We start from the raw sequence: 24473 nt of genomic DNA, 5'->3' as shown, positions 1-24473 counted from the left end.
AGTGGAACCAGACTGCTGGCACTAAACATTAAAAAGGTTGTAGAGCAGTTTTTAAACTAGGAGATGGGGGAAAGCCGACTGCTGCAGAGGAGCGTGTGGATCGGACACAGACTTTTCTTAGGGGAGAGTCTGATGATAGAGAATCTCCAGGTTATAGTCAGGAGCAGAGGATTGAAGAGTATAATTTAAGGGCCGGATCAGATGATAAACAGTCACATAAAAAAGAATCTGGCACATCAGAAAAAGGCAGGCTAATAAACAGGGACAAGTTTTTAAAGTGCTTGTACACAAATGCCAGAAGTCTAAATAATAAGATGGGTGAACTAGAGTGCCTTGTGATAAAGGAGGATATTGATACAATAGGCACCACAGAAACCTGGTGGATTGAGAGCAATCAATGGGACACAATCATTCCGGGGTACAAAATATATCGGAAGGACAGAACAGGTCGTGCAGGGGGAGGAGTGGCACTATATGTGAAAGAAAGTGTAGATTCAAATGAAGTAAAAATCTTAAGCGAATCCACATGTTCCATAGAATCTCTATGGATAGAAATTTCATGCTCCAGTGAAAATATAACATTAGGGATCTATTATCGACCACCTGACCAGGACAGTAATAGTGATGATGAAATGCTAAGGGAAATTAGAGAGGCTATCAAAATTAAGAACCCAATAATAGTGGGAGATTTCAATTATCCCCATATTGACTGGGAACATTTCACTTCAGGACGAAATGCAGAGATAAAATTTCTCGATACTTTAAATGACTGCTTCATGGAGCAGCTGGTACGGGAACCCACAAGGGGAGAGGCAACTCTAGATTTAATCCTGAGTGGAGCGCAGGAGCTGGTCCAAGAGGTAACTATAGCAGGACCGCTTGGAAATAGTGACCATAATACAATAGCATTCAACATCCCTGTGGTGGGAAGAACACCTCAACTGCCCAACACTGTGGCATTTAATTTCAAAAGGGGGAATTACACAAAAATGAGGGGGTTAGTTAGACAAAAGTTAAAAGGTATAGTGACTAAAGTGAAATCCCTGCAAGTTGCATGGGCCCTTTTTAAAGACACCATAATAGAGGCCCAACTTCAATGTATACCCCAAATTAAGAAAAACAGTAAAAGAACTAAAAAAGAGCCACCGTGGCTTAACAACCATGTAAAAGAAGCAGTGAGAGAGAAAAAGACTTCCTTTAAAAAGTGGAAGTCAAATCCTAGTGAGGCAAATAGAAAGGAGCACAAACACTGCCAACTTAAGTGCAAGAGTGTAATAAGAAAAGCCAAAGAGGAGTTTGAAGAACGGCTAGCCAAAAACTCCAAAGGTAATAACAAAATATTTTTTAAGTACATCAGAAGCAGGAAGCCTGCTAAACAACCAGTGGGGCCCCTTGACGATCGAAATACAAAAGGAGCGCTTAAAGACGATAAAGTCATAGCGGAGAAACTAAATGGATTCTTTGCTTCAGTCTTCACGGCTGAGGATGTTAGGGAGATTCCCCAACCTGAGCTGGCTTTTGTAGGTGACAAATCTGAGGAACTGTCACAGATTGAAGTGTCACTAGAGGAGGTTTTGGAATTAATTGATAAACTCAACATTAACAAGTCACCGGGACCAGATGGCATTCACCCAAGAGTTCTGAAAGAACTCAAATGTGAAGTTGCGGAACTATTAACTAAGGTCTGTAACCTGTCCTTTAAATCGGCCTCGGTACCCAATGACTGGAAGTTAGCTAATGTAACGCCAATATTTAAAAAGGGCTCTAGAGGTGATCCCGGCAATTACAGACCGGTAAGTCTAACGTCGGTACCGGGCAAATTAGTTGAAACAATAGTTAAAAATAAAATTGTCAGACACATAGAAAAACATAAACTGTTGAGCAATAGTCAACATGGTTTCTGTAAAGGGAAATCGTGTCTTACTAATCTATTAGAGTTCTTTGAAGGGGTCAACAAACATGTGGACAAGGGGGATCCGGTGGACATAGTGTACTTAGATTTCCAGAAAGCCTTTGACAAGGTCCCTCACCAAAGGCTCTTACGTAAATTAAGCTGTCATGGGATAAAAGGGAAGGTCCTTTCATGGATTGAGAACTGGTTAAAGGACAGGGAACAAAGGATAGGAATAAATGGTAAATTCTCAGAATGGAGAGGGGTAACTAGTGGTGTTCCCCAAGGGTCAGTCCTAGGACCAATCCTATTCAATTTATTCATAAATGATCTGGAGAAAGGGGTAAACAGTGAGGTGGCAAAGTTTGCAGATGATACTAAACTACTCAAGATAGTTAAGACCAAAGCAGATTGTGAAGAACTTCAAAAAGATCTCATAAAACTAAGTGATTGGGCAACAAAATGGCAAATGAAATTTAATGTGGATAAATGTAAAGTAATGCACCTTGGAAAAAATAACCTCAACTATACATACAACATGATGGGGGCTAATTTAGCTACAACGAGTCAGGAAAAAGATCTTGGAGTCATCGTGGATAGTTCTCTGAAGATGTCCACGCAGTGTGCAGAGGCGGTCAAAAAAGCAAACAGGATGTTAGGAATCATTAAGAAGGGGATAGAGAATAAGACTGAGAATATATTATTGCCCTTATATAAATCCATGGTACGCCCACATCTCGAATACTGTGTACAGATGTGGTCTCCTCACCTCAAAAAAGATATTCTAGCACTAGGAAAGGTTCAGAAAAGGGCAACTAAAATGATTAGGGGGTTAGAGAGGGTCCCATACGAGGAAAGATTAAAGAGGCTAGGACTCTTCAGCTTGGAAAAGAGAAGACTAAGGGGGGATATGATAGAGGTATATAAAATCATGAGTGATGTGGAGAAAGTGGATAAGGAAAAGTTATTTACTTATTCCCATAATACAAGAACTAGGGGTCACCAAATGAAATTAATAGGCAGTAGGTTTAAAACAAATAAAAGGAAGTTCTTCTTCACGCAGCGCACAGTCAACTTGTGGAACTCCTTACCTGAGGAGGTTGTGAAGGCTAGGACTATAACAATGTTTAAAAGGGGACTGGATAAATTCATGGTGGCTAAGTCCATAAATGGCTATTAGCCAGGATGGGTAAGAATGGTGTCCCTAGCCTCTGTTCGTCAGAGGATGGAGATGGATGGCAGGAGAGAGATCACTTGATCATTGCCTGTTAGGTTCACTCCCTCTGGGGCACCTGGCATTGGCCACTGTCGGTAGACAGATACTGGGCTAGATGGACCTTTGGTCTGACCCGGTACAGCCGTTCTTATGTTCTTATAGCTTGGAATTCCCAGATGTTCCATTCACAGGCTAAAAATCCCTTTATCCTGGGTCCAGCACTTCCCCCAACTCAGTCTTTGTTTCTTAGGTGTTTTCAGGAGTCTTCTTGGGTTGGGAGTCAGTGAAGAACCACGATGATGTCACTCCCCTGCTTTATATAGCTTTTGCATATGGTGGGAACCCTTTGTTTCACAATTTGGTTCCCATGCCAGCCAATGGAAAAATACTGATATCCCAAGGTGGAAACCAGCACCAGGTGACCTGGTCACATGTCCCTGTCATAGCAGCCATTACTCCGACGCTGTCTGTAGCGTCCTCAAGAAGGCTCCCCAGGTGGAGATAAGCTTCCCCTAAAGCCTATTGTTTCTTCCTAGTGGCTCATTAACTTGAATGGGCCCTTCCCAGCCAGCCATCTAAACCGAGAGCATTTTGCCTAGTAGGCATTGCCCAGGAATAGCTACATGTGAAATAGATACATAGTCAATATTCATAACTTCAGATACCAAAAACGATACATGCATACAAATAGGATAATCATATTCCGCAAACTGTAACCTTTCCAATGATACCTCACATGACTTATCTTGCATAAAATCATGATGATGTTATAATCATATCATAATAATATCACTGTGAAGAATATGGGGTGCAATGTCACACATGCATTTACAAATTTATTTTTAAATATTGAATAAACCTGTTTGCAATCTAGAAATCCTGAACTTCGTCCACACCACGTTTATCAGAAATTTTTTATATATATGCACTTAGATCTTTTGGCTATCAATTCCTCTTACTATAACTTTAAAAACTTTTAATTTTTAGTGGTGATTTAAAAAAAAAATCTTTGAAATTCTCAAGTAACTTCACCCCTCCATCTTGTGCAAGGTTATGCTCTCCCTGATATCTAACTGGTCACACTTAGAGCTTCCTAATCAATCTATGTTTTGGTGGTTACTGTGTTTGTAATGTTGGTGACTAACACCACTCTTTAAAAACACAAAATGTATTATTTATTTGTGTTCAAGAGGGGAAAAATACTGTCTTGATTGAAAAAAATCAAAGATGGTGATACACTAGGCATTTCAATTTTATATTGAGCACTTTTATTCCAAACATTTTATTTTTTAACAAAGCAGAAAAAAAAATCACTTCAGAATGTGTCTTTTGCATTTTTATCCCAATGCCTTTTTCCATGATGCAAAAGGTGAACAGTTTTAGTAACTATAGTTAGCCAAGATTTATAAATTATTCATTCTTCATTGAAATGTGATAGGCCTAGTCCTCACTACAATTTGTAACCAAGTTTGTAGCCAATTACTGCCTTGGTTGGCTGTAATTGTGGGTTGTCCTCTCACTTTTTTATCATTGTTATTACAGAAGCACTTAAGGACCTCAAAGAGGGCCTCATTGTGTTAGGCACTGTACAAATGACACAAAGATAATCCCTGATCCAAGAAGTTCGCATTCCGAGATTTAAACAATATTGTTAAAGCTCAGCAACCATGGCAGCTAACAGTGTTTGTTTGGCTTCAGCCAGAGACCTAGGCTGGCACATGGTTGTTTTACTGTTACTGGTTCAGCATGCTTTCCCCCCAAACTGCAGCTGTCCTAAACGTGTTTACGAAACTGGTGTGCCTGCTCCTTCCTCCTCCCAGCTCTGTGTGTGGTAGGACATTCCAAAGTGCAATGCTTCGTGGGCTGCTATTGCTATTCTCTGTTTCCTCAGGACACCCGCTTTGTTTTGATGAGGTATTATGAAATGTTTGCCCAGATTTTCCCAAAGCACACTGTTACAGACACAGTTAAGCAGTATGGTAGATATAGATACACAAATATGGTTGTGATTGCAGAAAAGCTGCTATGTGCAAATAAACTGAACCACGTTATTTGTAACCAGTTGTAACCCTGTATTTGAGGAAATAAACGGGGGGGATATATTTCAATCAAGTTAGCTTAACACCACAGAGCCCCATTAAGTTGCAGACTAGCTACCTTTGTTGTAGCCAAGATTCACCCAGGCTACAGCCAGCCAACTAATGGTTTCAGTTGTGTTGAGCTCTCTCAGTTGAACCAACGTGATTAAAAAACACACTCATCTTGCCCCTCAAGATGTACCCTTAAGGCAGCTATGGCTCTGACAGCATTACAAAACCACAGTTAACAGTTGTGGCATGGTGATATAAGTCCTTAAAAGTAGATGTACAGGTTAAGTGACTTAAACTATATTGAAATAACCTTTTAATGAATCTGTTTCTATATTTTCCTCAGATCCAGGATAGACCATCTTTGCTATGTGAAGTAAATACCAAAGCCAGGCTTACATGTCTAGCGGTATGGCTAGACAGAACTTCAGAAACCAAAGAGAACCCTGACAATGCTACAACCTCTTCTTATGGTAACAGAGGTCGATCGTGATTATTTTATGTTGAAAATAATTCCTATTTAAGTGCTATTAATATAGTGAGAAAATAGAAAATACGAGAGCAGGTGGGAGTTTTTATTGCATGTTTTCTGGCTGAATGTGGTGCTCTCAAAACTAAGGGACGTGAGAGCACTTCTTATTTAGGATATCATACTGATAGATGGTGCAAACTTTCTGGCCTAATACTGTCTCAGTCTGGAGCAGTAATGCCACAACTACTGAAGACTCAATAAATAAGCAACCATACAATGGCATTTTGCAGAATCACTTTTCAAATGGAACTGCACTTGAAGGATTAAGTTTTCCAGCTAAAAATATACAATTTTCTCAAATACACACGACCCTACTTACTGACTGTATTAATGAAACATGCCAGTTTGACACTTTGGGTATTCACCCAGACCACTAATGGTTTCTGTCACTGCCTTCCCTGTAACCCTGGGTGCCTCTGGAGTGCAGCTTTGGTTCAGAGCCCTGACACCAGCAGCATGCACATAGCATAATGGTCTCACCCTGGCTTTCACTAGTCCAGTTGCTCCTTGTAGGATGACTCAACAGTCCTTCCAATCCTGAGTCTCCCCAAAACCATCTCCCCTGCAGTGTCCAATCCCTCTTATTGGACACTCAAAGAGATAACACCAAGTTCGCTGCATCCAAAAAGCCAGTACACAAAACAGCTTGTCAGCTCAGCTGGGGTGATCACACTCCCCCATAATACACAGCACAGATGGTTTGTAGTAAAACGAAGAATAATTTTATTAACAAAGAACCTAGATTTAAATGATTTCAAGCAAAAGTGAAAGAGATATGAAAGCGCTACAAACAAAACAAAAAGAACATGCTTTCTAGTCTCGACAACTTAATTCTAGCAAGATACAGTTTTTGCCTAACATAGTTTTTTACATCATATTGTCAGTATTCTGCAGCCTGTTGTAACAGGAGGACCCACCTTTCACAGATACAAGGCGCTGACTGCTTTGTTGTCTCAGGTGATGAATATCCTAAAGTCCTGTAGCAGCTTCTAATATCTCCAAAGTTTATCTTTGTCTTCAAAGCCAAGAAGCCTTCCTGGGGGCTCAACATTCTGTCTCCGCCAGGGACCAGATGCCATGTTAATTTTGCAGTCTCCTGAGATTTACAGTGCAAATGATATTCCTGCAATATCCGATGCAAATGAATGGCTCATTGTCCTTGTCTCTTGTCACACTTGGTTCAATCTGCAGTTGAGCCAAAGAGGTGTTGGCCTTTCTCTTTTGTCTGTTTTACAGACTCCAAATCATAATATCGGAATATCCATAATTTCACATACAGCATTCTTACACACATTTCAGAGTGATATTAATGACCAGCAGGTTATTGGTTTTCCAATGATATATTACAGGAAACCTTTTAAACAAATATTATAACAAGTGTGTGAAGTTCATTGAGCTGGTCAGGCCAGCTGAGATTTACTGTTATATACCAGGGAGGCCATGGCCATCTGGCATTGGGGTGCTCGGATGGTCACAGCTAGTGTGACCAAAATCTTAAATTCTCTGCAGTCTTCTCTAAGCACCTTTAAGTAAGAATTAGTATGGTAATAGTTATGTAAATAAAATGCTCAGGCTTTTAGGATACTGTTTTTGACTGGCAGTATGCTGTGCATGAGTCCTTAAACCTGTTGGGTCAGATTTTCAAAATTAAATGTATGCAGTTTTGTGTACCTAATAGGTCACTTGCATGTCAGGTATGTATGCATTAAGTAGGTATGGGCAGATGTATTTACCCATTGCATGGGCCTAACTTAAAAAATCCAGCCCAGTATTTTTTTTACTCGGCAGTCATGCATGACCATTTAAAATACATTTACTTGTCCGCTTGATGTTTGAACACTGCATACCATGGCACTCTCATCTCTTCCGCTAAAATATATTATAGAGCTCATGCTGTTTCAATTTATTTTTAAAATGGGGGAAAATAAATTTGTACTTCATGCCAGCAGAGATTCCAAAAATTGAACTTAAAAACTCATAAATAACTTTCTCCTTTGTTTCAGTAAATGAAGATGAACAGCCATTGATAACTAGGAAAAAGAAAGTTTGTTGGACTGATAATAGTGATAAATCAGCAAAGGAAGATAGGCAAGTGATGCCCACGAAAAAAAAATCAGAAGGTGCACAGCAAAAGAAGAAAATGAAACTACAGAACTCAAAATGAATGTAACTTCTCTACCATTCAAATAATAAGCTGATATTAGTAAATTTTGGTATCACTGTAACTATTTTTTACACCTATCACTTCTACTCAAGGCATTTTTTGTCTCCTCAACAGGGCACGTATCTCTGAAACTATCTTAATTTTGGGAGTAGAAAAGTTTTCTACATTGATAAATGACCATTCAGAATTTTGGAAGGTGGCAAATCTGATGGTACTAACTTCTCTTGAAATATACCATTCAGAAGTAAACACATAATGTAGTATATCTAATATATATTTTAATTATCTCCAGTACATTATAAAAATTATCTTTGAGCAGTTCTGAAACTCAGTTTAAAACTACAAAAATTGCCGCAGTTCTGTGTTAATATACTTGGATTTTCTGGTTTTAATCATTAAAACTTGGAAATAGGTTTCAGTGAAATATACAATGAAGATGTCTGCAGTTAACCAGTTCTACAATGTTAAATTGTTTGCAACAGGACTGGCAGCCGATAAAGATCTTCCACAGTGTTTGGGCACTTGTATCTAGGAGGACTTAATTTTGGAGGGGGCCAGTTTTTTATATAATTCAGAGTAAACTGTTTTTTAAATATACCTACTAGGCTGGATTTTTTTAGTAAAAAATGTGCCTGCCTTTATCACTTTAAGGATTATTTTTAGACAATCTTAATATATACTCCATGATGTCAGAAAAATAGAACTACCAAAAATATCCTTCATATATTCACAAAAAGAAAACTTGTGTTTAACCCTTGAGACAGCAATGAAAAGAGGTTGTAAAAGCAAACAGTATATTTTTTTGCCTTCTAATATTTCAAGTCTTTAATTTTAAAAAGACCTGTCTGTGTCCATAAATTCAACCCTGTTTATGTCCTCTTTTTCCAGGAGTCGGTTTACTTGATTGAAACAAAAACTTTGGTAACTTTTATGCAAGCATTTTACAAGTATTTACGTTTACTCTTGAGCTGTTGAAATGCCAGTGTTAAGAAGTGGGCTAGAACAACTTTAAGAGGTTCTATATGTTTTAAATGTTTATGTTCAAAGAAATCTAATATAAATTAGTTAAGTTGGAAAAGCTTATTTTCATTTCTTTCCTTCTCCTTTTCTCTCCCCTAAAAATGTTTATCAAGTCTGTGCTCTGAGATTTATTGTGTAAAACAAAGAAAGAGTAGTATTTATTATGTACGTAAAGTTGACTCCCTGATGAACCATTGTGCTAAGTATTCGTACTGGGCATAATTCCGCCTATCTTTAAAGGAAAGTGAGCAGAGAATGTTCAGTAGTCAAAATAAGAATCATGGCTGACAATAGGCACTAAAGCAGAAATGTTCTCTACTCCAGTGGTTCTCAACCAGGGATCCCTGGGGGCCATGAGCAGGTTTCAGGGGCCACCACCAAGCAAGGCCAGTGTTAGACTTGCTGGGGTCCAGGGCAGAAAGCCGAAGTCCCGTTGCATGGAACTGAAGCCCGGAGCTCTGAGTCCCACCACCTGGGGCCGGAGCTGAAGTCTGAGCAATGTAGCTTCGCCGGGGCCCCTGTGGCATGGGGCCTTGGCAATTGTCCTGCTTGCTTCCTCCTAACACCGGACCAGGCTTTTATATGCAGAAAACCAGTTATTGTGGCACAGCTGGGCTGTGAAGTTTTTATAGCATGTTGGTGGGGGCCTCAGAAAGAAAAAGGTTGAGAACCCCTGTTCTACTCTATATAAAAATTTGATTAACTTGAATATAGAGGACCAGATTAGTATTGAAGGGATAGGAAAACTCAACAAAATGAATTGGGGCCACACTGGAAAAGGAATGCAGTGTATCTTGGGGGGGCATAAAATAAAACCTGTAAAGTATTTTAGCACAACAGCCAACTCTGGCTGAGCACTAAAGGGTCCTCTGACACAAAAACAAAACAAGCATCATCTGGACTGTGCTAGGATCATTCCCTTTATGGTGGCAATGTGCTCCTGGAGTAGGTATCTATGTTAATCTTTTGTAATTTTTTCCCTTATTTTCCTAGTTGAATTAAACCCTGTCTGTCATAATTTGATTTTTAAACCTGGTTTATATTGATTTAGCTTAGCTTTACAGGGACAGTCTAAAGCAGGGGTAGGCAGCCTGCAGCAGGTGAGCTGATTTTCAGTGGCACTCACGCTGCCCAGGTCCTGGCCACTGGTCCGGGGGGCTCTGCATTTTAATTTAATTTTAAATGAAGCTTCTTAAACATTTTAAAAACCTTATTTACTTTACATACAACAATAGTTTAGTTATATATTATAGACTTATAGAAAGAGACCTTCTAAAAATGTTAAAATGTATTACTGGCACGTGAAACCTTAAATTAGAGTGAATAGATGAAGACTCGGCACACCACTTCTGAAAGGTTGCCGACCCCTGGTTTAAAATCACACCTTTATTTAAATTTGCACAATTCTGGATATACATTAAGGCCTAAAATAGTTTTTTAGAAGCTTCTGGTTTTATACATAGCTTCTACCTATGTAAAATAAGCCTGATCCATTTGAGGGTATAGTGCGAGATATACCAAATCAAACTTTTAACTGATTGCTAGGCCATTTTAATGGCAGATATTGAGAGTTTTGTATGGTTCTTTTAGAACTATATTTTGTATAGTATTTTCAGATGTTTATTTTTATTTCTATCCAATATGTCTATGGGCTGAGGTGATGGATGCCATTTATACATGTAGACTAGTAGGTAGTAGTTGTGGATTTTTAAATATGTAGGACGAATTTTCACAAACACTGCAATATATGGAAATATGCAGATTAATTTCTACCCAAAAAATAAAGCATATACATTTTTAAGAATGTGGATCAAAAACTTAAGCATTTCTTGGCTAATACCCTAATCCAGCCAAGACTTTTGCACTTGCTTTCTGCACATGAGTAGACCTATGGTCTTCAGTGGAATTGCTTGCATGTAAATCTTTGCAGGATGTAGACCTAAAGAATGACACCTCTACCCCAATATAACGCGGTCCTTGGGAGACAAAAAAATCACACCACATTATAGGTGAGACCGCATTATATCAAACTGGCTTCCCCCCCCCCGTTCCTTGTTCCCTGACTGCCCCCTCCGAAGACCCCCGTCCCTAATCACCCCCAGGACTCTACCCAATCCCCCTGTCCCCTGACTGCTCCGACCCCTGTCCACCCCCACCCCCTGACAGGCACTCACTGGCAGCGGCGGGAAGTGGAGCAGGCCGGCCCCAGTCCACTCCATTCTGCCAGCTCCCAGCTGCAGCGCTCCGCTTCCCAACGTCGGTGAGTGCGGGGAGGTTGGGGAAAGGATGCCCTTCCCCCCCAGCCCGCTCAGCTGGTGCTGGGGCAAGGAAAGCGGTGTCGCTGGGGGGCGGCTAGGAAAAGGTCCTGCACTCACTGGCGGCGGGAAGCGGAGCGCCATGGCTGGGAGCTGGTGGAGTGGAGCTGGCTGGGGCTGGACTGCTCTGCTTCCCGCCGCCGGTGAGTGCGGGGAGGTTGGGGAAAGGACACCCTCCGCACTCACCTGCAGCGGGAAGCAGAGCACTGTGGCTGGGAGCTGGCGGAGTGGAGCGAGCTGGGGCCAGGCTGCTCCCCTTCTGCCGTGAGTGCAAGGGGATCCTTTTCCCCAAGCCCCCTCCCCTGAGCGACACGGCAGGGGCCAGGGCGAGGGAAGCAGAGCGGGTGGCTCCCAGCCCCCCGCTAATCCCCTGGGCCACTCTGGGACTGCGGGGTCCCCAAAAGTGCCCTCCCACAGCTCCTGTCCCCCAGGCCCTTGGGGGGGAAGCCCCTGACTGCCCCCAAGACCCTCTGTCCCTTATCAAACCCCTCAGCCCCAGCCTGGTCCAGTACCCTTAACGCTGCTCAGCGCAGCGTGTCAGAGCTTTACCGTGTTATATGCAAACCCACGTTATATCGGAGTAGAGGTGTATATGATGTTAGCCACCTTCCATAAATGTCTCCACAGCCAAGTCTGTGGCCCCAGGTGCAAGTATACTCATGCTGACTATAGCCTGCTTCTGTTTCTGACTCTAATATTAGTTTAAAAGGTTCAGTGCTGTACACCTTTTAAACTAATATTAGAGTCAGTGTTTAACCTTTTAAACACTGTTGGTTTGGGACTGCTCACCTTTTTCCTTTGAAACCTGAAATGTGGTGTGCACTCTGAATTCCTATTCAACACCTCTAAGGTTCTTTGAACCCTGTAGTACCATTGAATTGAAGAAAGTGAGAAGCTAGTTTAAGCACTTGTTCAGGTGGTTTTGTTTAAATCTTAGTTGTTTGTAAGAAAAAATTTTCTATATTCTTTGTATGACTTTGGGGATATATTTTACCTCACAGTACACAAGGTGTTGGCAGGAAATGTTAGTGCAAAACACTTCCTTCACCAAATGTCTCCATTTGGCCAGTGTTGCATACTTACTATAGTGGAAGAAGCTATTGCATTTACTACAGTTGTGAATATATTTGATGAGGGCCAGAAGGATCCTCTGTAACTGGACTTTCCGATAATTACTAGACAGAAGAAACATACTGGAAAAAACTACTAATCAAAAACATCTGAAATGTATGTGTTACACATCGATAAGAACTGAGCTGCAATGGAATAATACTGTTTACTAGATATGATCCCAGTAATCAAGTTATTGTCTGGATCTGAATTTCCTAAGAATTTGTGGGTGAGGTATGGATCTGGGGTTTCTTCTTGGGCCCATGTCTAGTTTTTACCACTCTAATTGTAGAGGAGTATATAAACTATAAATCATTTTATGCTAACTATAGGCTCAAAGTTGGATATTGGATAAAATTTCCACAAGTCAGGATTCAGTTATTACAGTAGCAGTTATCCTAGTTAAGTCTGAAATGCATCTCCTATTGTCAACTGCAGTCTCTCTCTTTATTTTTTTACTATTAAATAGTTACTGATAACATTCTCAAACTCCTTTTGGGCTGAAAAGAAATGTTTTTCATGGTTTTTTTAGGTCAGAGGTGATGTTTAAAAAACAACAACAACAACCTTTCACCAAAATCTATTAAGCCTTTTTTGTTTGTTTTTTGAGAGGTATATGCAGTGACAGACCAACCATTTTCTTCCAGGTGCTCCTGTCAGATATTTTTAGCAAATGTAATTCAGCAATAACCAGTGTGGGGGCTGAAAATATTTGTGTGTTAATTTAAAAAAAAAAAAAAGTTCTGCAAGGTAAACAACACTTCTTAGCTGAAACATATGTCCCACACTGTACATTGATAGCATGTTCTTATCACAATAAGTACAGTCTATATGAAACCTATAGTGAAGACCTTTTGCTGTCTTACTGGGCAAATCCAGGAGAGAAGCCTCTGATAAGACAGACATGCTGAGAAGAGATCAGAAGCACCAGGCACAATGGCCCATGATCTGTTTATCGCAACTGCACCCATTGTGGCTGGTTGGTTTGTGATTGAGCTAAAACATGTAAAAATAGACATACCCAGTCAGAAAGATTCTTGATGCATGCTCTGTCTCTCTTCCTTTGTAAAACCTGTGGGAGCTGGTGAAGAAGGAAATTTATGAGGTTCCCTTTGAACAGTTTCTCTCACAATATCCTCTTGGAAGGATGACGAGAATTGATATCCCTGCTCTTTGCAGGTCTTCAAAACAGCTGGATCTCCAGGGATCTGTAGATTCCAGGGATCACAGGAGGCTCTGTGCCTCCATGTAAGCTGTCTGCCCTGGCTATTCCTCCCTATCCCTGGCTTCTTGGTAGCATGGCTTTAATGGAGCTGCCCTACCAGGAATAACCCCCTAGTCACAGTATCAGATGGGTAGCCCTGTTAGTCTGGATCTATAAAAAGCAACAGAGAGTCCTGTGGCACCTTTAAGACTAACAGATGTATTGGAGCATAAGCCTTCGTGAGTGAATACCCACTTTGTCCAATACATCTGTTAGTCTTAAAGGTACCATAGGACTCTGTTGCTCTTTCCTTTAGTCACAGTTGCCCTTTATCACACTATTAAGGGAGATCCCTGCCAAGGAGAATTTGTCTCAAGAGACAACAGGGGAAACTGAGCGACTGACTAAAGGAACAATGAAACAGTGCTGTAAAAAATATAAATGAGAGGGGCAACTTTTTTTTTCCCCTTTCATCTCTGTAGGAGTTAGGTGTTAACTTGTAACCGTAGCAGGGACATGCCAGGGGACCAGACATGTAATGTTTAACTTGCTGCTGCTGTTTAAAGGGTGGCTGTTAACAAAATACGAGACACATACACACACACACTCATATCTAAATAAGCAGCCCTAATTAATGATTTGCATACTGCATCCGCACGTGCTGAGAGTCTCTATTTCTAAGGGCCCAAGCCTGCTTGCTGGGAATTCCCTGTGCTTGACAGCAGTGGTGTGACGAAGTGGGACTGTTCTTAATGTTTCCTCGGAATACTGTGTGTGCGCCTCAGTTTCCCCCATGCATTTCTTAAGTCTCCAGTGTGCATAAATGGCCGACAATCTGTCTTCTAGCAACAGATGGCCAGGGCCCTTCCCCCCTTGCAAGGGGATGGCTAAAGATGAGCAAAGAGATCAGGTGACCTCCTGGCCCAGGAAAGAGACAAAGGCCAGAAAGGAGGGGCTGGAGGGGGTTTCAGTTTGGAGCTGGCTGGGGACGGGAAGTGAGGGCAGACTGGGTTGTCTGGCTCACTGGGCCCCAGAATGGACCTGGCTGAGGGATCCCATTCTCTGTACCTACAAGCTCTGTTTTAGACCATGTTCCTGTCATCTAATAAACCTCTGTTTTACTGGCTGGCTGAGAGTCATATCTGACTGCGAAGTTGGGGATGCGTGCAGGTCCCTCTGGCCTCCCTAGGACCCCACCTGGGCGGACTCACCGTGGGAAGTGCACGGAGGGGTATATGCTGAATGCTCCAAGGTCAGACCCAGGAGGTGAAGCCGTGTGAGCTTCTTGCCCTGAAGACAGTCTGCTCCATGGGAGAGGAGGCTCCCCAAAGTCCTGACTGGCTTTGTAGGGAGCAGTTCCAGAGCATTGCCCAGGGACTCGGTAACAAGTAGTGCTTAGGCTGTGCAAGGAATGAGGGCAGGGGTGGCAGGTTTGTAGAAATTTTGGTAGTGCCCAGAACCTGCCCCCCCCCAAACTCTGCCCCCCACTTGCCTAAGGCTCTGGGAGGGAATTTGGGTGGAGGGAGGAGGTCTGGGGTGCAGGCCCTGGGCTGGGGCAGGGGTGCAGGATCTGGGATGGAGTTTGGTTGCTGGGTCAGCAGGTGGGGGTGCAGCAGGGGGTGATGGGTGCAGGCTCTGGGAGGGAGTTTGGGGGTAGGAGAAGGTGTGTGGGAATGGGGTGGGGTGCAAGCTCTGGGATGGAGTTTGGGGGCAGACTCTGGGCTGGGGCAGGGGTGGGAGGTGCAGGCTCTGGGATGGAGTTTGTGGGGGGAGGGATGCAGACTGGGAGGGAGTTTGGGGGTGGAAAGAGGTGTGGAGGAAGGGGGTGCAGGGGTGGGGGTTGGGTGTGGCTGGGGGTTAGGAGTTCATGATGCTGGGGGGGGGCTCAGGGCTAAGGAAGAGGGTTGCAAGGGGATGAGGGCTCTGGCTGGGGGTGCAGGCTCTGGGGTGGGGCAGGGCTGGGGATGAGTTTGGGGTGCAGGAAGGCTGCCCCAGGGCTGGGGCCAGAGAGGAGGACTCCCCCCAGCCCTCTCCATGCCAGCAGCAGTGATCTCTGGGGGAGGGCCCTCATCACCACCACCATTGCACCACACAGCACTGTCACTGCATGTGCTCCTAGGGCCCCTCTCAGGTCCAGGAAGCCCCCTTGCCTCCCCTCTGGTGGGTGCTGGGGGATGCCATCACATGTGTGCATCTCCCCTGCTGCCCCTCACTGTAGCCTCACTGGGGCTGGGGGAATGGGCTGCCCCTTGCCCAGTACGGGGCAGGAGCAGTGACTGTGGGGTGGGGGGGGGCTATGCTGGTGGAGGGTCCTGCCAGAAAAAGGAAGGGTCTGAGGCAGAAGGGCGAGGGCAGGCTGAGTGGGGAGCACTAGGACCCTGTGGCGGCAGTTCATGCCAGGGGCAGAAGAGCAGAGTCAGCGTGGCGCTGCAGGGGAGAGGGACCCCAGGGAGGTGTGTGGGGGCTGAGGCTACTTGGGGGAGGTGCAAGGGGGTGGCAGTCGGGGCCGGGGGAGGGGCCCAGCCCCAAACATTGCTGGAGCCGGGCCCCTACAACTCGCTGCCCCTGAATGAGGGGTCAGGGCCGCCCGGTCTCTGAGCTGTCCCGGGCAGGCTGGGGGACAGGAGCCCGGGCATAAGATGCAATCGCCCCGCTAGCCACAGACGTGCCCCAGGGCCGGCCCCGCCTCCCGGGGAGGAAATACATGGAGGCCAGTGAGGCGCTCAGCGGCTGGAGGGAGCCCAGCCAGCGCGCCCGCCCCCTGGGCGGAGAGGGCGGCAAACCCCAAGCTACGGGCTGCTTAGCCGCCCTCCTCCAGTCCTCCCCGCTGCGCCGGGCGCGGCTCTGATTGGCTGCCCCCCCCCCCCCGGGAAGGTTCGGGGGTGGAAGGTCGGGACGCCCCGTGCCGGGGTTTCCGCTGCAGCGCGGCTCCAGGCTGGGAGGGCAGGTCAGTGCGGCGGGGGACAGGCCGTCTTGTGGCCGCGGGCCTGCAGGGCAAGTACAGGGCCTGTGGGGAAGAGAGGGGGCGAGTACCTGGCTTCGTACCTCTCGCTCGGCGCCGAGCCGAGCTGTGCGGGGCGCTGAGCGGGGCTCTGGACGCGGGGGGTGGGGGTTAAGCAAGGCTGTGCTACGGGGGAGTGTTTGGAGCGGGAGGAGGTGCCAGTATTCAGGAGTGAAGTTTCGTGTGTGTTTCGGTTGGGGACCCCAGAGTCTGGAGATGGTGACATTCCCCTCTGGTCACGCCTGGTTCCTCGCCCGGCCAGGGCAGGACTGTTCTGAAGTTGCTTCACTCTGCATCCCTCTGGGGTGATCGCAGGGGTCTGTCAACCCATCTTACAGAACCGAGCCTCAACCAGCCCCACCTCTGAGTTTCCCCAGACTGTGGGGAGGTTTGGATCCAGATTTGTGGCCGGTGCCTGTATGTGTACTGGGCTGAACCCAAACCGAGATCCAGACACCCCTGAGCCTGGAGAAAGTTCAAATCCAGATCTGATCATGGCAACATGGCCCAGTCTCTGGCTTTTCAGGGAAGTTCTGGGCTAGAGCTATTGCAGGATGATGAGGTTTTTTACCCCTTATGTTGTCATTATAGGGAATTGCTTAAGATGCTTGACACAGAAACATTACCAATGGCCTCTGTTAAGAAGCAGCTTCAGTGCATGTCTCAAACCATTACACACTGAACCACCTTCCTAACACATTGCTTCTCCTTGGGCTTCAGGTTCAGTGTTCATCAAACCCATTTAAAATCTATTTTCATATTCTATACTTAATGTGTGTGATATCCTTTCACTTAGTCTGGAACTGTTGATTCATATGGGATGTTTCTCCCTCACACATGCATCCAGATACACTGATGATATGATATATGCTTTCATGTTCTTAGGATTTTAAGTTTGTGGTGTATGTTTGTTTGTGTTTCTCAATGATTGCCAATAATTGTCTAAAAACAGCCAATAGGGAAGTTTGCATTACTGTTGCCCAACCTTTAGTCATTATACATTGAGGACTTCCCTTTCAAGTGTTATCAAGCTAATATCTTTGTGAGCATTAAAGTAAGTTAAAAATAAATTTAAATTGTATAAAAACTGTGTAAAGGAAAGAAGGAATGAAAAGAATTAACATAACTCTGATTTCCTTGTTATGTTCTCAGAATGGGTTTGGACTGGATAGGCTTTGGCTATGCAGCATTGGTTACATCAGGTGGAATAATTGGCTACGCAAAAGCAGGTATAGTAGTGATAAATCCTCAAACTCTCTGGTGCATAATTGACTCAGGTGTTGGGAAATGGAACCAGCCCCCCCCCTATAAAAAAGCAAAATATCAAGTTTTCTGCACAGTGTAACTTCTTATAAAATAGTCTATCTAAATGTTCATGCTGTTCTTAACTTTGACAGTTTAAGGTTTATGCAGATCTTTCACTGTAATTGGGAGTGAACGGCTGTATTACTTGAGTTGGTGTTCTTTCGTGATAAGCTCACAATCAGGCATACCAGTAGTCTACTGGTGGCCTTTATGTTCTTTGGATGAATCGCAGTAAGCTTACTTCAGAAAGGCTTTATTGCCGATGTCTTGAATATCATTGACCTATTTATACGTTTTCAGAGAACATATAAAAAGGTTAATTGTTAGTAGTTTTTTATTTTGTTTTTTATAATTGATACTAGCACCATCTTGTACACTACAAATGGTCCCCTCATCACTTCTGCAAATGGTACATTTAGAAGAGTAACTGCAAGTATTTAGAGAGTTCAGCTTTCCATTTTAACCTTTCTGTAAGTAGTGTGACTTGTTTGTGCTGTGTCACAATTATTTAGCAACATTTCTTTGCAGAGCTGCATTGAATATACTTGCACTTGGAACTTTATTCCCTGATCTGCTGCTTCCAGTTCTGCTTTTCTTGGTTTTCATTCCTTCATACAGAACTGTGGACCATCAGCTCTAAAATGCTTGCAATGGGAGGCCTCAATTCATGTGGAAACCCTCATTCAATTTTTAGGGTAGACTCATGTTGAATGTGGACTGAAGAGTTTGCGTTACCTGAATTCAGTAGGAGTTTGCCCACAAATGTGAATAAATTGGAGCTCCAGAGAGCTTATTAATGTGCTTCCACTAGCTTGTTTCATCCTGACCAGTCAGGGTGGAGGTAATAAACAACATTTGGAACTTACACTGACCTTTTGATCAGTATTTCTCAGAGCATTATTATCCTCTGTTTCCAGATGGGGAAACTGAGACCCAAAATTTAAGTGACTTGTCTGAGGTCATGTGGTAATTCAGTGGCAAAGCCAGGAATGAGGAATTTATTTTATTTTATTTTTTTTTGGAGGGGAGGAGTAAAAGCAAGTGAAGTGACTTGACAGGGGAATGAGAGACTGCTAATAACTGAGACCTGTCTGTGCCAGTAAAAGTACAGGACAGCATGTTAAAAATAAAGGAAGTGTAGCTGAGTAAATGGCCCTGTCCATCATTCTATTCACTTTATTCTATAGCCATTTCTTTCTAACTTAAACCTGAAAATGTTCAACCAGTCAGATCACTGACTGTTCTGATATCCTTGCAAAAAAGATGTGCCTTATATAATGATGTCACCGTTGACAGAGTGGGCTCTTTAACCATTTTTTTCTTTTTTAAAAAATGTTCTGTGTAAATTACCTCTACTGTATATTCCTGTGTGGAGATCCTTATGATCTTGCGATATTACACTCATATGTCAAATCTATTACTGTAGTGCAAATCTAGGGAGCATTCTCTTTCTTCATCTCTTATAGACGGCACCCCCGCCTGACTTCATATATTCAGAATGTCCAAATGTGTATGTAATGATTTAAGGTTTTGTTTGGCTTTATCACAAGTACTGAAACATATCTTGCCTATGTTGTATTCAATGGGCTCCAACACCAATCTGCAGGCATGCCAAGGAAATCTTGGCATCATGACACCTAACTCACTCCCTGCCCAGTTGTGTCATGGAATGGGGGGAGGAGGGAAGCGGGTACTATGTGTGAGTAGTTGTGGGCATGGGCATCTCAATACTGTAGATCATTGAGGCAAAATTCAGGTATGCAGTAGCCATTCTGCGGAAAATCAGTTATGCCATATTTGCAGGAGAAACTGTAGCTACTCTGCTGAGGCTGCTGAACTGGATGGGAATAGAGTAGCCACTTGCTAATGTGCATGTCTTTTCCTTACACAGATGAGTATATCCTGCACCTCTCTCTCTCTCCATCCCCTGCTTTATCCCAAATTTGGGATCTGAACCAATAGTGCAGCTGATGTGTTGATGACTAAAGAATGATCAGCTTCCTACAGCACTAAGTGCTCATCATTCTGGTACACTTGGAGTAAAGACTTTTATCATACTGGCCTGACGATTTCAGATAATTTTGATGGTGACCTGCAAATGGAACGGACAGAATGCTATCACCATTAGCAATAGGTGTGGAATGCTCCTCTTAGCATGGCTGATGAAGGCATTCAGCACTTATTAAAGGTGATGACATTTTGTCAATTCCATTTACAGGTTGTCTACAAATCACTGAGGATAGGACTGGAAATAGCATCCATCTTCTGTCAATAGTGCAGGGTTATCTTTTGCACTAAGGACCAGATCTAAAGCCCACTCAAGTCTATGAGAATCATTTTTTCCATTGTCTCCAATGGCTTTGGATTTGGGCCTTATGTGTGTTTAATCTTGAATACTTGTATTGTTGGTGCCTTCCAGCCCTTCTTGGTAAATTGTCTAATCATCTTGCCTGGCTAGTTTAATCTTCCTTTTTCTAATCTCAGGCCATTACTGTGTGAGATCTGTACCACCCAACATAGTTAATCCCTTTATTTCATGCTAGTACTTCTCAAGAGCTTCTGGAAACATTTTATTGGGGGCGGGGGGGAAACAAGTTCTTTTACCCATAAAAGGTCATGTCTGATGCTTTTATTCTAGTGACTTTTTGTGTTTGTAATTTATCAATGACTTATTTGCATGTTAAAGAACTAAATGCTGTAATGTTACCTGCAACTAATCTAGAGTTATTTGGTACTTTGTTAGGATCTGTATAATGACTTCCTTAATAAAAGCCAGCCTATTCAAATATTAACATCCTCTCACATTTGATCTAAATTCTACTCTACCTTATAACAGTGAACAGATATGATTGTTTTGTTTGACTGCTTGGTTTATGGACCAAGTTTGTCTGATCTTCTAATAAGTGCAGTATGTTTGATTTATTCAAGGTAGTGTCCCATCTCTAGCTGCTGGTCTTCTTTTCGGGAGCTTAGCTGGACTGGGTGCTTACCAGCTGTCTCAGAATCCAAAAAATGTGTGGCTTTCTCTGAGTGAGTATACTTTAAAATATTTATGTAAAACAAACTTACTGTTATGTTAATAACACTTCAAGGGTGTATATTATGGTGCAGCAGTAGTGAGCACCATAGTTAAGATTGTGATCCAAAGTTCAATTTTAACAGGGCATTTAAAACCTTTATTATGTAAAACTCACTGAAATGGCAAAAAGCAATGCATAAAATATAAACTTAGAGCACTATTTGAATTTTTCATGATGGTTTCATGAAAAATGAATTGATAGAGAGAATGAGAGTTTTTAAAAATTATTCCCTTTGGTGTGTCTCCCCAACTCCCTCCCTGCTGGACTGTCTCACTTTCCTTTGTTCTCCTTTTGCAATAAATCTAAATCACTCCAGGCTCTGGCTTTTAGAAACATAGGAATCAGTACACGAAGATACCAAGTATATCAGTTATACTGTACATCAGGTGTGTTTGTCTGTAGAGCATTGTCTGACATTTTAGCCTTAATGGAAAATGTGCCAAGCCAAACCTGCCAAATTTCAGTTTGAAGAAAAATCTGCTGTGGGTATGAATGGTCATCACTTCCAGAAATAGTGAAAGAGAAACCCCCATCAAATGCTGCCAGTAGCCTAGAGGAAAGAGGAGACCGGGAGGGAGTTCAACTTTCACCTCTTCTACGTGCTGTTTAAATTCCTCTGCAATTCACTATCCCTATTATTGACTACACCCACGAACCCCTACCTAGAATACCATTAGAAAAGAGCTGTTGAAACCACCCTTTCCCCCCCGGCCCCCTTTCTTTTTAAAATAAGTTAATAGTTGATGCAAGTTCACTGCAGGTCCAGACCCCAGGTCTAAGATAACAAACCCTAATCTTTTCCACTGCACCATACTGTCTTTCAGAGAGACTAAAACGGTTTTGGGTTATCTTGTCCTTAACAGCTGTAAACCACATTCTTTTCCCAGAGCCGGGGGTTCTGATCATATATTGTTTACTAGTCAGCAGTAGAACACTGAACTCGCTTAGAAATGTGTGTCAAGTCCTCCTCCAGTGGCTGGTCTAGAAAGGAAGTGCTCCTGTAGCTCAAATAATAAGAGCCTAAGTTAAGGGACCAGAAGGTCGAGGAGTTTAAATTCTGCTGCTGCTGGAAGGTGGGGGTATATGGTTGCATGCAATTCACATAGTGAAAAAACTACTTTTGGTCAGGGTTTTTTGGTTTAAAAACTACAATCTGTAATATGGTGTGAATCACCAAAATACATGTTTCATATTGCAGCCACTTGTCACACATTTTGTTTGTGTAACCCAATGGAGGCAGGAAGTGTTAAGCATAACCCTCGGTGGCTGATCCACAGAGGATGTCTCTCTGTGACAGCTCTCAGCTTGAGGGCATACCTCCTCAGAACAAGCTGTAAAAATGCTCTAAAGGCCATTGGTTCAGTCCCCAGGCTTGGCCAAATTGATGGTTGTCACATGTGCTGGTGTCTCACATTGAGCCATGTGCTTTATACTGGCTGGGAGGAGGGAGCACAATAGGCATATCTGCTGTAATGCAGGGATGACACCCTGCTGCTGCAACTGCTCCTTCACAGAGGTTCTCTCCAGCTGACAAGTTATGTTTTCACTGCTAAACCTGGAGGGTTGCTCTTTGTTTACTTTTTAATAATTTATAAATAGGGATAAAATGGTATAGGCACCCAATTTACTGAGGTACATCACAGCCTCTCTCACTCTTCTGAAGGGTCAATATAGATGCTGCTTCAACAATGCAATTTATTCTTCTGTTTCCCAGGCAGGTGCAGCTTCCTTTCTCGCTGACTCTTGAGAATTATACACTCAAGCTGTAGTTAAAAAAAAAAAACCCAGGAAGTTAGCAAACAAAAACTAATTTAATGACAGTTAAAGTTGTGGCACTCCACCCACTCAGACCTTAGAACTACAGAAATAAGTTATGGGGAAAGACTTGTGTATTCCTTTTCACCTTCATATTGCCTATAGCAATCTTGATGTGCACTCCAGGGCTCCATAAGGCTTTCGCTCCCATCTCCAACTGATGCCCAAAAGCAGTACATGCCCTACCTTCATTAAACTTGTAGTAACACAAATAGTGAAAGAGAAACCCCTATCAAATGCTGCCAGTACCCTAGATGAAAGAGGAGACCAGGAGGGAGTTCTATGTGCTGTTTAAATTCCTCTGCAATTCACTATCCCTATTATTATTAGGCATATACAGCATGTGCAGTGTGTAAAACCTGAGTCTAAAGTATTACCCCTTACAGAACAATGTGGGTTTTTAAAAAAAATACATAGTTTTCTTGATTTTTCTGTTATATGACATTAATCATGTTTCACACTTTACTTGATGATCTTATTTATTACTCCTTTCTTTGCTCGCTCTGAGTTAGTATGTCTCTCTTGTGCACATACCTCTGAAATAGTTCTCACTGGTCATCTGATCTTTCATTTAGTTGCATCTGGAACACTGACTGGAGTTATGGGAATGAGATTTTACAACTCTGGAAAAGTCATGCCTGCAGGTTTAATTGCTGGTGCCAGGTACTACACCACATGCTGTTTCTAATCTTACTCCATATGCTCGAGTCAGTCCTATTTAATTACATTGGGGTTAAATTACTGTATTCTAAGATTATAAAATATTTAAATAAAACTCCATGTATCTTTTTAAAAACAGATAATTTCAATTTTCTGCCTACTTATGTTTTATGGGGGAGTATTTGGAAGTTTGCTCTGCATGTTTTTAAATTCAGTGAACTTACAATGTTTTCCTTTAAACAGTCTGTTAATGGTTGGGAGACTTGGACTGAAGATGATTGAAAAGCCCCATGGTCCATAATTGTGAACATCGTGTGACTTAATGTGTCAATTGGAAGCCTGAAAATGCAGCTACCTGAATGTTCAGAGAGTACACAACTGTTCTTACATCAAAATAACTTTTTTTTTTAAGATTGGGGGAAATTGATGGGATGGATGGGTGTTAAGTATACAAAATATGATTTGTTTCCTCAGTCAATATTTATCTGTACTTTTTTCTGAGACGTTGGGTTAGTGTTCATTTAAATTTCTCCTAATACATCTTTAATTAACCACTCCCATTTTGAGCAGTCAAAAAAAAAAAAAGTATAGACAACATATGAGGGAGAGAGGGAACTGGTGCCTAACATCATGATAAAGAAAATTCCCACTGTGGGCCAACAGGAGCACTTGGTCAAATACAATACAAATATATATAGTTACTCTGCATGCAAACTATCAGAATGCTTTACCTGACTGTGGTTTGGCTGTAAGAATGTGTCTACCACCAACTGAATATTTAATTGCAAAATTATGTTGAGCAAAATGTCATTTAAAGGAGATTGATTTTTATACTAATAAAAACTGAACTTATATTGCAAAACTATTTCCTTTATTGGGCAAGTCTGGATTGGGGCTGGTTTGTGCCCTTCCTGTGGCCTACCTTTTCTTTTCTTAAGGAAATCTTTTCTGTGTACTGTTCTCCATATTCAGTCTTTGATCATGTAAAGAAAGAGAACTCTTAACTGGAGGGGAAGAAGACAGAATTAAGTGTGTACATTGTGTTAATACTGCATTAAAGACTCTTTAAAGAA

General features: G+C 42.6%; 2 protein-coding genes and 1 long non-coding RNA gene across 10 annotated transcripts in view; 2 read left to right on the top strand and 1 right to left on the bottom strand.

The window, feature by feature from the left end:
- The window catches only part of PAK1IP1 (PAK1 interacting protein 1), a 19265-nt gene extending 9305 nt beyond the window's left edge, over positions 1-9960 (top strand). For 4 of the 6 annotated variants that reach the window (XM_039522940.1, XM_039522942.1, XM_039522939.1 and 1 more), the window contains exons 9-10: positions 5541-5676; positions 7730-9960. In XM_039522940.1, coding sequence (XP_039378874.1) covers positions 5541-5676; positions 7730-7890 — 297 coding nt within the window. In that variant the 3' untranslated portion in view covers positions 7891-9960. The remainder of the gene's footprint in view (positions 1-5540; positions 5677-7729) is intronic. The other 2 variants (XM_039522938.1, XM_039522937.1) reach the window with 2 other exon arrangements.
- LOC120397241 lies at positions 6435-16622 on the bottom strand. Its single transcript, XR_005593734.1, has 3 exons — positions 16573-16622; positions 13357-13416; positions 6435-6911 (listed from the first exon to the last, which is right to left on the bottom strand). It is a non-coding gene; the product is annotated as an uncharacterized LOC120397241 (long non-coding RNA).
- Positions 15955-24473, top strand: LOC120397240 (transmembrane protein 14C-like). 3 transcript variants are annotated; one of them, XM_039522952.1, is made up of 5 exons: positions 15955-15992; positions 17693-17769; positions 20774-20875; positions 23316-23403; positions 23644-24473. In XM_039522952.1, the coding sequence occupies exons 2-5, from the start codon at positions 17694-17696 to the stop codon at positions 23699-23701; spliced, it is 324 nt and encodes a 107-aa protein (XP_039378886.1). In that variant the 5' UTR covers positions 15955-15992; position 17693; the 3' UTR covers positions 23702-24473. The 3 variants fall into 3 exon arrangements, with proteins under 3 accessions (XP_039378886.1, XP_039378885.1, XP_039378884.1); XM_039522951.1 differs by lacking the exon at positions 15955-15992 and adding an exon at positions 16204-16486; XM_039522950.1 differs by lacking the exon at positions 15955-15992 and adding an exon at positions 16204-16533.

This window comes from Mauremys reevesii, linkage group 2 (assembly GCF_016161935.1).
Source record: "Mauremys reevesii isolate NIE-2019 linkage group 2, ASM1616193v1, whole genome shotgun sequence".
In the NCBI taxonomy this organism is placed as follows: domain Eukaryota; kingdom Metazoa; phylum Chordata; order Testudines; family Geoemydidae; genus Mauremys; species Mauremys reevesii.
Note: the sequence above shows the minus strand (reverse complement) of the source record. Positions and strands in the feature narration are given on the sequence as shown.